The 15,762-nt window shown below is 35.3% G+C and overlaps 1 protein-coding gene across 8 annotated transcripts in view; it reads right to left on the bottom strand.

Annotated features, from left to right (window-relative positions):
• Window positions 1-15,762, bottom strand: part of CDH18 (cadherin 18) — a 1,020,275-nt gene that overhangs the window by 58,681 nt on the left and 945,832 nt on the right. For all 8 annotated transcript variants that reach the window (XR_005796617.1, XM_040494419.1, XM_040494422.1 and 5 more), the window contains one exon: window positions 3,749-3,885. Coding sequence is in view for 7 of the 8 variants with exons in the window: in XM_040494419.1 (XP_040350353.1) it covers window positions 3,749-3,885 (137 nt within the window). In the remaining variant the exon portion in view is untranslated. The remainder of the gene's footprint in view (window positions 1-3,748; window positions 3,886-15,762) is intronic.

Genomic DNA, 15,762 nt, shown 5'->3' on the forward strand with positions numbered 1-15,762 from the left:
CAAGATATCTTTTAGCTATATTTAGTAGCAGTGGGGAAGGTTTTCATGGACCAGACTCATGCTTTCTGCCTTTACCATGTGACTGGGCAGCTGAGTTGACCAAGAACCAAAGAAGAAAAGAGAGCAGAATCGAACACCATATAAATAAGAGCTGCATGGCATTTGGACCCTACTTACATGTTCAGAGACCCACATGCATTTTTATGCCACCCTATACTCTCACACTGATCCCTTAGCAAGTGGCCCGTTCAGCTGAAGAAAGGGATTCTTTTATTTTTTATGTTTTTCTGTGCACAGACGTGGTTTGCTCTCATATACTCTTAAATCCTAAATCCTGGTGCACTGCTTCATCTGCCCAGAAGGGGCATCTTTCTCTTACTTGCACAACACTTAAGGTAGGCTAAACAAAAAACAAAACACACACACACACACACACACACACACACACACACACACATATACATATATTATTTTAAACTATAAGCTTCTAGGGGCACCTGGGTGTCTCAGTCCCTTAAGCCTCTGATTTGATTTTGGCTAAAGTCATGATCTCAAGGTCATGAGATTGAGCCTCACGTTAACTCTGTGCTGAGCATGGGGCCTGCCTGACAGTCTCTCTCTCTTTCTCTCTCTCTCTTTCTCTCCCTCTCTCCCTCTGCCCTTCCTCCCACTCACACAACTCTCTCTCTCTCCAAAATTTAAAACAAAACAAACAAAAAACCTTCTAAATGTCATTCCATAGAGCACTAAGCTCTTCCAAAACTTATATTAAGAAGATGTTTAGAAACCTGATTTCATTTCTGCAAAAGACAATGTCAAACAAATGAGTAAACAACAAACTGGGAGAACATATTTGTAAAATGCACATCTGATGAAGATCCCTTAAAGTTTACTTATAAGAAAACAAAACCTAATTAAAAAATGGGCCAAGGACCTTAACAGACCCCTCATCAAAGAAGACATACAGAGGGCAAATGAATGTATGAAAAGATGTTCCACATATATGTCATCAGAGAAATATAAATTAAAGCAACAATGAGATACCACTACATACCTGACAAAAACTGGCCCAAATCCAGAAACACTGACAACAGCAAATGCTGATGAGGATGTAGACCAACAGGAACTCTCATTCATTGTTAGTGGGAATGCAAAATGGCACAGCCACTTTGGAAAATAGTTTGTCAGTTTCTTACAAACCATATACACCCTTACCATATGATCCAGTAAATTCACTCCTTGGTAACTACCCAAAGAAATGGAAAACTTTTGTCCGTACAAAAACCTACAAATAAGTGTTTATACTGTAGTGGTTTTGTTCATGATTGCAAAAACTTGGAAACAACCAAGGTGTCCTTCAGTACCTGAATTGATACACAAACTGTGGCACATCCAGACAATGGAATGCTATTGAGTATTAAAAAGAAATGAGCTATCAAGCCATGAAAAGACATGGCAGATTCTTAAGTGTGCCTATATTACTGAGGGAAAAAGCCAATCTGAAAAGGCAACTTACTGTATGATTCACACTCTATGACATTCCAGAAAAGGAAAAACTAAGGAGCCAATAAAAAGATCAGTGGTTACCAAAATCAAGGTAGAGATGGATAAGCAGTATACATGGTGTTTTAGTGCAGTGACAATACTACGTATGATACTATAATAATGAATACGTGCCATCAAACCTTTGTCTAAACCCAGGGAATACCAAGAACGAAACACGTTAAACTATAGACTTTGCGTGATTATGATGTGTCAATGTAGGTTCATCAGTTGTGACAAATGTATCACACTGGCGGAGGATGCTGATAATGAAGGATGTCATACATGTGTAGATGTGGGGTCTATTTGGGAAATCTCTGTCCCTACCTCTTAATGTTGCTGTGGACCTACAACTGCTCTACCAAAAAATAAAGCCTTAAAAAAATCCAGTTTATAAAAAGCATCGAGTACATTTCCGAAACAGAATATATTAGTAAATACTTTGGTAATGTGGCTGAATTTAAAGTTACTGTTTAAGAACAACTGTAAATGGAAGGGCCCCCAGTGATATTTAATAAGGCACTTATGACAAGCAACCAGTGAGTGCATGAATGTGCACTTCCCGAAACAGTCTCCAGTATGGGTATGAAGTCCTCACTATTTCTCACTCCTTCTACATACCCATTTATAATTAGGATTACATTATGTTTAGTAATGCTTATTGAGGTGCCCCTAAGGCTTTGAGCCTTCTAAAATTATCATCTATAATATCCAAGATAACACAATCTATTATACTGCTTTACTTTGTAGATAGGTATTAACCGATTTCCCATATGAAGTACTAACAAATAGCAAAAAGAAGAAAGAAAGAAAGAAAGAAAGACAGAAAGAAAGAAAGAAAGAAAGAAAGAAAGAAAAAAAAAGCACTTACTAAATATATATTTAAGATGTTACTTAAGTAAAAATGGACATTTCTTTTGGTAATGATTGCAAATAATATAATTTTCATGGTATACATATACTCATGCACATTCATAAATTAGTTTCTACTTGATACAAATATTATTTGGACTGAGGTGAGATTTAGAAAATAAAGTATGGTTTCTGATTGAAATAATTCTGGAGTAAAACTGGAAGTTATTTTAAACTAAGTTTCCTGTTTTTTTTATTTTCTATAAATATCATTTTCTCCAGGGATTCTTTCCCTCCATCTTCTCTACACAGAACCTATTCCCAAAAACCACACAACCTTTTCTGAGTCTTTTCAATGTCTTCATCACTTCTTGGATATATTAATCCATTAATTCCTTTATTTTTGCAACTGATATTGAATGAGCTCTTATCACTTGACAGTCATTTATTTGTCATTAGGTGACAAAGAACTTGTAATTCCAGTCCTAGTCTGGTTATTTTGAAAATGAAAATTAACCAGAATGATCATAAATGAACCCACTCATGTATTCTTTATAACACTCATTTAAAAGTAATTAGTGAATGCTTATTTTCAAAGAGAATATTATGCTGAAGAAAATTCTCTAAATGGGAGCCACTTGAGCTAATTTTGCAGATGTAAAAACATAAAAATTCAGGCAGAATATAAAAAGCTGGGGTAGTCTAATTATTGATTGGTAACGGGGGACATTATAAAAGTGCATAAACCATAAGGAGCTATCACCCCACACCCACTAGAATGATTATAATCAAAAGATACATAACAATAAATATGGGTAATAATATAGAGAAATTGGACCCTCCTAGTGCTTTTGGGAATGCAAAATGTAGCTGCTTTAGAAAACAGGCTGGCAGTCCATCAAATAATTAAATACAGAGTTTCCATATGACTGAGCTATCTCACTTCCGGGTATATACCCCAAAGAAATAAAAATGTGTCTACAAAAAACTTTCAAATGAATGTTTATAGCGGCATCTTTGATGTTAGGCAGCTGTGCAACCCACAGAACAAGCCTCATGACTAGGAGGCAAACCAAATACTCTGACTCAAGGATGGGGAAGGAGTGTCCTGTGATGTCAATCTTCCACCAGTACGCTAGGATTAAAGTAAAAAAAAAAAAAAAAAAAAAAAAAAAAAGGTATGAGATTTATTCACCACATCTGACAATGAGTAACTGCCTCTAATACGTTCTATACGCTCTGCTAGATGCTGGCACCACAAAGAGAAATGGTGAGAGCCCTGCACCCGAGAAAATCTCGGTAGAAATCGTCATGTACAAGTGACATCTTTTTTAGGACACGTAAAGTAGCTTACCAGTTTCTGAAGCAGCAACTGTGATGTTGTACCACGGAGTTTCTTCTCTATCAAGAACCTTTGTGGTTCTGATGGTTCCAGAATTGGCATCGATGTTGAAAACTCTGTCATCTCCGCCACTGTGGTCAATGAAGTATCTAGGGAAGGAAAGAGATAATCCTTCCTTTTACACAATGATATAATGAAGACAACAAATAAAACTAAAACAAGGGCAGTATTAAACCAGATATATTCAAATAGTAAATGCACATGTTTCGTTTCTATATTTGCCTCTTGAGATTTGCCTGGCAACTTTATATTTGCATAGAGTTGACATCAATTATTTTTTTCTGTCAGCCCTTAATTAATGTTTAGTCTAATTACTAATTCAAATTGAGAAAAACACCCTTCTGAATTTCATGAATACAATGGTAGTTACTAAAAACAGAGGGGTTAATAAGGGAGAGATGAAAAACTGCCTCTAGGAAGTCTATAGTACCTTGGAAGAAAAAAAAAACAACAACACTAAACTATGTTCTTTTTTTAGACAGAGAGAGAGAGAGAGAGAGCGAGAGAGAGCGCACATGCAGGGGCAGAGGGGGAAAGAGAGAGAGAGAATGAGTCCCAACCAGTCTCCACACTGTCAATGCAGAGCCTGATGTGGGGCTGTATCCCATGAACCATGAGACCATGACCTGAGCAGCATTTGGGAGTCAGATGCTTAACCTACAGAGCCACCCAGGCTGACCTTAAAAACTAAACCCTTAGTTAAACTTTCATTTCTATATGTACAAAATTTTTAGGATAACAGGAGATGTCAGAGATTAGTTTATACCGGAGTTTCATTATAGTTGAGATTGAAGATAAATACATAATAAAAATGAAAACATTTCAGTTAACTACCATAGTATCTCCATCACCCAGCTACCTTGTTTAGTGAAAAAAAATGAGAAAGCAACTGAATGGGAGGTAGGTCACATTATTGGCCACAAATCATCTTCCTTCTCCAATGCATAAAAGGTTGTAGAGCTCTTTCACACTGGATTTGGTCTCCAGCTTCCTTTAGCAAATTGATGAGCACTGAGTGTTGTAAGTGTTGAATCACTAAATTGCACAACTGAAACTTCTATTACACTGGATGTTGACTGACTGGAATTTAAGCAAAAATTTCAAAAAAAAAATCAAAAAGAAAAAAAGAAAAGAAAAAGAATGAGTTGAAAGTGACGGTGTCCTGTTTCGTATTTGGGGCAAGATTTCCGGAGACGTGGCATATTCCTCCTTATCCTCTGCCACCGACACAAAAGGAACATGGTGGGGCTGGCTGATCCACTGATCCCAGAAAGAAGATGAGAGACACAAAGACAAGGTTGTCCCCCTTCAGGGTATACCGCCTGCTAAAGCAGAGCTACCTAGTAAATGAGCGGATGCAGGATTGAATGCATTGGGGTTAAAAGAGCTGGCAAACACAAGCCAGGCTAGTTACCTTGATCTTCAGCTAGCTCAGACACACACACACAAGAGGGCTATAAATATCTGCCCCTGAGTTTTGGAGTTTTACATTATCCAGCAACAGTTTATTAACATGAATATGAATTAAAAATATAGACAACAATCATATGTTCCAAACTATTTCTAGAACTATTTAAAGAAGAGTGTTTTCTCCTCTCCTTAAATTTCTAATACTTCCCCCTTCTTCCTTAACTTCAGCTTCAGTAACATTTCATCCAGACCTGCGGAATAAAAATGAACTGATTATGTACAAAGTACCACGGGAAGAATATTTTCAATACAAGAAAGCAAAATGCAAGTATCCAAATTAAAGAAAGAACTTGATTTGGTTAAAAAACAATGTATGTCTCACTGGATAGGCAGAAAGGATGAGAGGTATGTGGCTGGGGGTAGGATAAGCAATCCATGTACCGTATGGTGGATAGTTCTTACCTTTTTAAAAAGGCAGTGAGGGATAGATAGATAGGTGGATAGATAGATGATAGATAGATAGATACATAGATAGATAGATAGATAGATAGATAGGTAGGTAGATAGATAGATATAGATTGGTAGATATATATAGAAAGGTAGATATATAGATATATATTTTTTAGGTTTACTTATTAATTTTGAAAGAGATAGTGCACACACACATGCGCGGTGAGCAGGGGAGGGGCAGAGAGAAAGGGAGAGAGAATCCCAAGCAGGAAGCAGTCAGCAGGAGCCCAATGCAGGGCGTGATCTCACAAACCCTGAGATCATGACCTGAGCCAAAATCAAGAGCCAGACTCTCAACCGACTGAGCCACCCAGGCACCCAAAAGGGGAATTGTTAAACAAAGGATATCATGCACCTATTTATGTACTGGAAAAATCATAGTGGCTACTTCGACTCTTAGATTGCAGAAAGTTAACAATTCAGAAAAGAAATAATGTTGTCTTGGACAAAGGTGAAAAAGGGAAGAAAATGGAAAGAACTGTATAAAATAATGTTATGTATTGGGCATAGACTATAGAATTTTTATTGGAGGGGCAATGACTTACAAATGACTTGCTTTTCATGTGGTAGCGGTGGTGGTGATGGTGTGCATGTGTTTGATCTAGCATGTAATTGATAAGCCTGTTTATGGAGCTGGATAGAGGTAGGGGGGCAAATTATTCCCTTTGGGAGAAAAAGAATTTGGGAGAAATCAATGATTTTGACATGCTATGCCTTAGAAGTCAAGTAGATAAATGTGTGGAATAAAAACAGAGAATTGGATATGAGTGTGGAGTTCAAGTGTGTTTTCTGAATAGGAAATATCCATTTGAGATATATAAGCCTAAATTGAAGCCTAATTTAATCCTGGGAACAGTATAATTTCATCTGGGAGAGAACTGTAGGAGAAACGTTAAGTGAAGTAATGAGCACTACAGCACCCAAACTTTTGGGCTTAAGGCAGCCCAGCATCTGTACATGAGCAGGTGTTAGCAAAAGGAAAGGAACAGTCTAGGGGAAGAGACTAAGTGGGAATGGGTGGCACAGAAGCCAAGAAAGGAAGGTGTTTTAAGTGAACAATTAGAGTGAATTCTATTAAGAGGCCAAGTGAGGTTAGTAAGGGTTGATTGGATTTTGAAAGATGGGCATCATTAGTTAACTTGAAAAGAATATCTTCAATAAAATATAAAGTATGTTTTTTTTTAAACAGTGGACTCAAGAGGATATTGAATGTGAACATATGGAGCCCCACAGTCATGATACTTTACTGGATACCGTCATCCAAGAATAGAGATCAGAGAAAGTGCTGCCATATATCATCAGACAAGTGGTTCAATATTTTTTTTTCTTTTATTGGGGATATTAAGCACTGTCTTTGCTGAAGGTAATGATCCTTTTAAAGAGTGAAATACCTAAAATGGTAAAATTTATGAGAAGGTGAGCGGGATTGGGTTCCAGAGAACAAATACAAGGATTTCCATCGAAAGTAACAGAGACACTTCTTCCCTTTTAGCATGAGGGAAATCTCAGAAGTTTGGTAAATACATAGGATAGATGATTGTGATGGTGGAAATATTTCAAAATTCACCATAGTTTCTGGACGAGAGTATAAGTGTTGAAATACAACTCCATGCCTTTAATAGGTGTAATGTATGTAATGTAATATAACAGAATATGTAGAATTTAAGGCAAAGGTGTGAAACCTTGTAACAACCTGTGGGTAATCCTGCGCACACATTATAGAAGACTAATAGATCATGCAAATCAAAATTGTAGACCATCCTAAGAACACTAAAAGAGCCAGAATATAACCCTTGTAAACTGTGTTATCAAAGCAAGAAATAGACCATTTTGCATTGACTGTTCTAATAATAACTACATGCTAATTGAAGAAAGTTCAACATAATTAAGGCATTTAAACATGAAGAACAGGTGAAAAGCAAAACTGATTTCAGAGAAAAGGTACGAAATCCAGATGCTACAGAACAGTGGGGAAGGGTGATGTCATTGGGCTTTCCCAAAACATTAGGTCATGGTACATTGAAACTGATTTTGACTTGCATTCGCATCACAAAAAATTCTCATAATATTCTTTGTCCAGAGGCCTGATGCTGAGGATGAGGGCTGGATTGCTTAGAAGTGAGAAGTCTTGTCACGGGAAAGGAATACGTTTTTTTTTAATGTAATCGGTTGGAAATCTGGGTTATTACATCATCTAAAGTTAGTTGTCATTAACCTGTCTTGAAGATACTTTCCATGTTTAGATACCCTAAAAACAGTGATTTCTGTATTGGAAAGTCAGACCTAAAATTAAAACGTATTCAATTGCAAAGTTTTCTGCAAAGCTCAGATTACATTGTTATCAACACATCCCTATGAAATATGGGAGAACATGCCCCATCTTAGAAATCTGATCACTTCAGGGGCACCTGAGTGGCTCAGTCGGTTAAGCATCTGACTTGGGCTCAGGTCATGATCTCACCGTTCGTGGGTTTGAGCCCCGTGTCAGGCTCTGTGCTGACAGCTCGGAGCCTGGAGCCTGCTTTAGATTCTGTGTCTCCCTCTCCCTCTACCCCTCCCCTGTCCACGTTCTGACTCTCTCTGACTTTCTAAATTTTTTTTTTTTCAACGTTTATTTATTTTTGGGACAGAGAGAGACAGAGCATGAATGGGGGAGGGGCAGAGTGAGAGGGAGACACAGAATCAGAAACAGGCTCCAGGCTCTGAGCCATCAGCCCAGAGCCTGACGCGGGGCTCGAACTCACGGACCGTGAGATCGTGACCTGGCTGAAGTCGGACTCTCTGACTTTCAATAAGTAAACATTAAAAAACAATTACAAAAACAAAAAAAAAAACAAACCAAAAAAAATGAAATCTGATCACTTCAGAACTGAGCCGTCAGTCTGGGGAAAAAAAAATTGGATTTCTGTTTCTAAGCTAAATTAAGACTATAAAATGCATTGTCTCAGGATAATCTGTTCTCTTTTAGGTACCTCACACAGAGCTTTGTAATGTAAATGCTAGCATTAGTGATTAAATACTTTCAGAATAAATATGCCCTTTAGCTGAATTAAATATATACATAAATATATTTAAATATATATATATATACACACATATAAATATACATACATTTATATATATAAATATATATAAATAAACATACATATATACATATATTTATATATATGTATATTTATATGTATATATATATTTAACTTTTATTTCAAATGGTAGGTACAATGCTAGGTATGTGTCTTCAGTCTCATGTTATTTACTTCGTAGCTTTCTATGTGTCCTGACTCTCTTGGGAAATCTACAGTATAAGGGCTAGATATTAGGGGATGTTTGGATGTTGAGTCTTGTATGTGGAGTTGCAATTGAATTTCAACTCAAGTAGAACTAAATAGTTCTGCTTTATTCTAGCCTTGGATTTCTTCCTGGCCACACAAATACAAGCTCAGGAAAAAAAAGGAAAATGTGAGAAAAAAATAAACTATTTACAACTATTTGGGGGATTAAATGTAGAATCATTCAGTGCTAATTATATAAAATTAAGAAGTAACATGGGTCCACGAAACTGTTTACCAAATAAAAATAGATGAAAATATTCTCAGTAGGTAACTTTTAAAAATATTTTCATAATAACATCCACTTGTTTCCTTTTACAAACTTCTAAAAAGTCAACACAGCATCTTAATACTTTATGACGTCATATATAAATATTTAGGTGTTTTTCAATGCTAATGTTAATTTGGCATTTCAGGGATATCCAGCAAACAGAAAATCAAGTAGCCATTTGTGTAGATGATGTAAATTCTAAATTGGGATTAATGATAAAACTTGAGAAATTAAAGTTCTGAGAAGTATTTTTTTTTAATATTCTAGTCCATTGGTATAATAAAGTAACCAGTGTAAACTGAGACAAGAGTATATGTAACTTGGCAAGATGTTTAAATATATTTTTCTTCAAATTCTACTTTCTCTCTTCATCTAAGACTATACCAAGATGATATATTTAAGACTTGAAGGAAACACACATATACGAGTTATTTACAAAAGCTATCTAAAACGAGGTAAAGAAAGGTCACATTCATGGAGCTTTCATGGTGTACCATATTGTACTTTAAGTGTTAGTTCACTGCAAACTGAAAACAGTTTGCATGAGTTGGGTACTATTAATAGCCCTTTTTTTTACAGAGGAAGAAACTGAGGTATGGAGTGATGAAGAATTTTATCCAACATCAAGGAGCTAGTTAGGGCAAGAGATTAAAATAGAATATAAGTACATTAAGTAATATTTGCAAGCTCCCTTTAAAAAAGAAGTAGGCAATATTTAAGGCTTTATTCATTCAAAAATATTTCTTTGAAGGAGTACAAGAAAAGAATGAGGGATATTCAAAGAGAGGAAGTAAGAACTGGGAATTACTTAGACATGATTTAGTTAAGCAAACAGACAAGAAAAGGAAAAGAAATTATTTGCAAACTAACATGATTGATGCTCAGAGTTTAAAATCAGACAGAATAGTAAAATTCTAAGCAATACAAGACTTTAGACATGGTTTTGATCAGTCTTGAAGGGTAAGCATTAGGGAGAGGTACATTATAGATAATCGAGAAGGTACAAAATTTAAAACTAAGAGAGAGAGAGACACAGTGAGATATTTTAGTTCTGGTTGCAAAACTGGGTGGCACTTTTCAGACCACTATTCTTCTGGTATTGGCTACTGGCCTAGCAAGAGAAAAAGAGAAAGAGAAGCTTCCTACTGTCGCTTGTAGATACTATAAAGAAAGAAGTTCTTTCCTTCACCCATAGATTAGTGCTCCAATCAATATTATTGCCCTTACACATAGTGTTACACTTGAGTAATAAGAGCTTACTTTAAAATAAAATATATTTGTATTTATAGCATATTTATATGATTTAATAATATCTTCAACTAAGCCGGTGAGAAAATGGAACTGCTCTCTTTGTAGCAGAGGTGACTAGAGGTGTTTGGTGGGGAAACTTCAACTCGCAGTGTATTTTTAAAGGCTAAATGAATAGATAGGCTCTTGAAGATGCACAGATAAAAAAGAAGAATGTTGTAGGGGCTTTTCCCAAGAACAAATTTCCCAATTTCCATATACCTTAGAGGCAATAACCTCTTCAGACCCCTTGAAAACATCTATATTCTTCTACTCTGTGTACAAGCTGTAGGTCCTGGCCTTGATTTATTCAGAATGCAAAGATGAACTCTTTGGAAATTTGCTTCTAAAATAGATCTAGCATGTGTGAAAATGGTGTTACACAGTAAGGAAATTAACACAAGTCTGGAAACCAAGTGAATGATGTTCATCAAGCTAAACCACTTTTTAGCTCTATAACTTAATGTATCACCTGTCTGAGCTTTCTTTGTAAGCAAAATGCAGATATGACCTACGTCATAATTTTATTGTGAGGATCATACAGGATAATATTTGAAATGATTTTATGTTTGAGTATCAAATGATAGGCCTCAATAGAGAAATTTCATTTGTTTTAATGCCTTTTAGGAAGGTTTTTTCTCTTGGAAACCTTGAGAAAGTTCACAAACAGGAAGTGTTTTTTTTTTTGTTTGTTCTTTTCTGTTTTGTTTTTTTCTGGCAAAGTGATGTAAGCACAACAGGATCTGAATAAGGATTATTATTGAATGAAGAAGTTCCTCCGCATAAATAGCAATAACTACTGTTTGTTTCTAAAAGATCTATCAGAAAATTAAATTATTCATAATTCCTTACTCAGTGCACATGCATCATTTTATTTGGAAACTATATGAGAGTAAAGCTCTTTTTTCTTTCACCCATAGTAGCATAGGTGTATGACTTTGCCTCATAAGTGAATGAATGAACTAATCAAACTAACCGATTATTCAACAATATTAAGGAGGCCCCGTTAATATCTAAAGTGAAATTAATTAAGGCATTCCATAGGAGTCTTTACTTCTTTTATATACATTTGGTAGAAATAGTCAGTCTAATGCATCATCATATTTTACTTATCTAGAGCAGTATGTTTTCATATAGAGATAATTTTTATGGATTCCTAATATCCTTTATATATAAATTTGAAATTTGTTAGAATCATGCAGGAAACAAACAACTTTTTTTTTATAAGAATAAGAGCTTAATTTATTTTCCTCTGTGATCGAGAGATATCTAAATACTGATAAAAGGACAGATCCACTTTTACTTCCCACAGTATTTCAATTAACTCATAGTTCTGGATATTATCTCAAGCTGTAATATTGTGACACTCCATAGTATGTCTAGTTAATTCCTTGGACAAATATACAGACATATGTGGTCAAAGGGGTAGTAGGAGGGAGGAAATGTTGAGACAGATACAAGTTTTACTCTAATACGATGATTATGACACACCATTGTATCCCTACCACCACTAAATGCTCACTGCATCCTTAGTGAAATTATCACCAAGAAAACATCTATATTCAATGCTACTTGTGAAATTTTATGATCAATGATCAATGAGATGCTATCGGTGAGGAACTAGTAATCTCCTGGCTATAGACTAGAGTAAATACAATTTAAGCTTATGCCAGCTCAGATTTCGCCAGTAGTCCTTAAGAACCCTCTAACTGGACCAGTTCCCTAGTCAAACTTTAACTAATTTCCCCCTGGCACATAAATGGCATAGGCATAGGAGACAGGCATATGCATAGGCATAATGCACATTAGGCATAGGAGATTTTCTTGCAAAGTTGCCTTCATCATGTACAATTCTGGGTTATAATTTTTATCCCTACAACTACCTTCTTTCCTGTCATACAACATATGCATCATTTCATATTTCTAGTAAATATGTGTTCATGAAATAAGTAAAGAGAAAATGCATTACACTGAAATATGATGAAAGTTCATTATTCAAATTAGAATTTACGGACCAACAAATCTGCAGACAAGTTACGGCCACAGCAAACAGTGAATCTCAGTAATGATTCCTTTTATTCAAGTATTTTTCTTAACAGAAGCAACTTTAAACAAAATACCCAGTTCGTCATCTGACACTCAATTTCCCTTTGATTATGTAGGCATAGACTCAAGATAATTATTAGTCATGTTAAAGTGCACTGGAAAGTTATTTTTCATTTCAATAATAAAATTTCGGTCCTCAGAGGCACCTATTACTTTCATTATAGTCTGTCCATTTCACTATAAGAAATTAATTTAAAACTTATGTAATGGAAATCTATTTTTACAGTGATTTACATAGAGAAACATCAGTTGGCTTGAAGTTTAGGAGACCTCTTCCTGTTGCCATATTTTAGATACTTCTAGATACAGAACGTGAGTGGTAAAGCAAATTTATTTAAGATTTTGCCTCCCCAACAGCAGCTTTTGTAAGTTTTACTGACTATGATCAATAGATGGGATAAAGTTTAATCAATATACACCCTGTGGGATATTATAGTGATGTGGCTTCATCTTTAATTTAACCAAAAGTCACACATCTGCAGGATAGCTTAGATTCATTAAAGGATTTAAGGTTCCCGTAGCTTACTCTGGAGATACAATTTACTCCACAATCTACACATCCAGAAAATAATCTTTCTGAAAAAAAAAAATAAACACAAGTACCATTTGCAACTTCATAGTGTGTATTGTGATCAATAAAATGGGGAGCACATATAGCACACATATACTTTAGAAAGCTTTTTAACTTCCTTAACCAAAACTTTGATCCAATGAGACAAAACTATCTAAAGAATTAAAATCTCTGCACAAATATGATGCTTCCCTCTTTTATTCATGCCTGTACGTAACTGAGATATCAGAAATTCCAATAATCCTGAGTTTTAGAATGCTATGGAACCATGATAAGCACTTATTATTTCTTTGAAAAATTTCTATTTGGGTGTTTTGTTTCCAGTCAGTAGACTAGCACAGTGTCACTAAGCCAGGGTTTAAGTTTTCATTCCAGGGCTAAATGAGTTACACAGGCCCACCCAGAAAATAAGTTCTTCTTCTGGGGTCATGACTGTGATTTGGAGTGGTTGCCACCACAAACAAAGCTGTTAGATAAATTTGGGCCCCCGACTGGAAAAATCTGCAGTCTTCTGTATCTTTATTGAAGCATGGTCAAAGTGACCACATTCTTATCCAGTCTCTGTGATTAGTTAGCTCTGTGAGTCATTCAACCTTCTTAGTCTACAGATATTTGCCTCTATATAAGAACAGGGTCCCGTCAGTCATCTTTAGGTCCCATTACATTCTCAAATGTCATATTCACATGACATTTAATGGTCATTAGTGTAAATGTGCTAACTATATATAACATGATATAATTATAAAACACAAGTCATGGACAAAGACATCTGATTTAGAGTGGGAGCTTGCTTTCTCTATCTCTGCCCTGTTTGCATGAAATGTCCCTAATGAGTTGTCTTTGTATTAGAAGACTATAATAGTTTTGATGAGGGTGGATGAAGGCTTGCTATTAATGATCCAGGTAAGGTATTCTTGACTTATAATAAGCTAAAGTTTTATAAATAAATTTTGCCTGTATAATAAAAACCCATTGTATATCAGATGATATTTTTCACATGAATACGTCTGAAACACATTTTCTGCTTTTTTTTCATCTTCCTTCCATGAATATGAATCCTACAGGCAAGCCTCCTTCAATATTTTTTTGACTCTACTTTTCAACTTTGCGACATGACTTTGTCATTATTTTGAAATATCTCTTATTTTTTGCTGTTATGGCATTCCAAATTAATGAAGTATTCCTAACTCCTATCTCATCACAAACTGTGAAAATTTAGAAATGCATAGGAAAAACAAAGGCACCATTATAAGGATGCAGTAAATATACAGGAAGCATTTGTTCACTTAAGCTAGAACTAAACTCAAAAGTGACTGATCAAACACTTCAGCTATTCTAGCAAATTTTTAAAAAATTTGGCAATAATTCCAAGTCTGATCAAAATTTTCTTTTGTTTCTTATATTAACATATAAATAGGCTATTGTTCCTAAATGCTGAGCATTTGACACAATTATGCACAATAATTAATATTTCCTTCTGGTTGCTTTACGGTTATTATACACAGAAAACATTAAAAATTTTAACAATAAGGTAATATATAGATAAAGTCAGATTATGAATCACAGTGGAAAAGAAGGAAAGTTGGGGGGACTATACTTATTCATATAAGTTTATACAAAAGCTCTTCATTCTATGAGAAATATTGAGGACTTCTGTAATTTTCTTACTGTTGCACTAGATCAAGTAGCGTATGTCTTAGACTTTACAATACGAGGAAACTCTAAAATTAAGAACAGTTTTGCTTCTGAGATGCTAAGAGTTAAAATGAGACTCGACTGTCTTCAGTATTTCTTTTCCTAGCGTGTGAAATGCATCCACACAAATACAAGATGGCAAGTACTGGAATTCAATCAATGGGCTTTCTAAACGTGTAATCATCTGCTTCCTACTTTATGATATGTGACTTCTGTAAATGCATTTTTGTTGTTGCTGTTATTAGTGGTAAGTTGAGATATATGGGAGGCCACATACTACTGCTTTTAAAAAAAACAGGGTTTTGGGCATAAAGTAAAACTGGATCTAAATTTGGAGTCGGCCACTTTATCACTATGTGAACTTGACCAAATGACTCAACTTTCTGACCCCTCAATTCTTCGTCTGTAGAATGGGATGAATAACATAGACACTTTAGGTTTCTTTCAAGAGCATTTAGCATGCTATTTAGAGCCCCTGGCCCACAGATAGCAAGCAAATAACAATCACTATTTTTAATGTGCCATTAAAAGGTCACATGATATAAGCTCACATTTCTAGAAAGCTCTCTCACTTCTCATGTCCAACATAGGATTGTTCATCTCTCAGTAGCTATTCAAGAAATTCATAAATTCCATTTGTAATACACTGGGAAATGAGTACAGTCTGTTTAAATCAAGGGTTTCTACGTTGCTAGTAAATAGCCTGGTCCTGATTCTATTTTTTTAAAAGTGATGGTTATATTGCTGCAAAGTGCACATTCTTGTTTTGAGTTAAAAGAGACAAAAG

This window comes from Herpailurus yagouaroundi, unplaced genomic scaffold, assembly GCF_014898765.1.
Source record: "Herpailurus yagouaroundi ecotype Mexico unplaced genomic scaffold, PumYag 29, whole genome shotgun sequence".
NCBI classification, from domain to species: domain Eukaryota; kingdom Metazoa; phylum Chordata; class Mammalia; order Carnivora; family Felidae; genus Herpailurus; species Herpailurus yagouaroundi.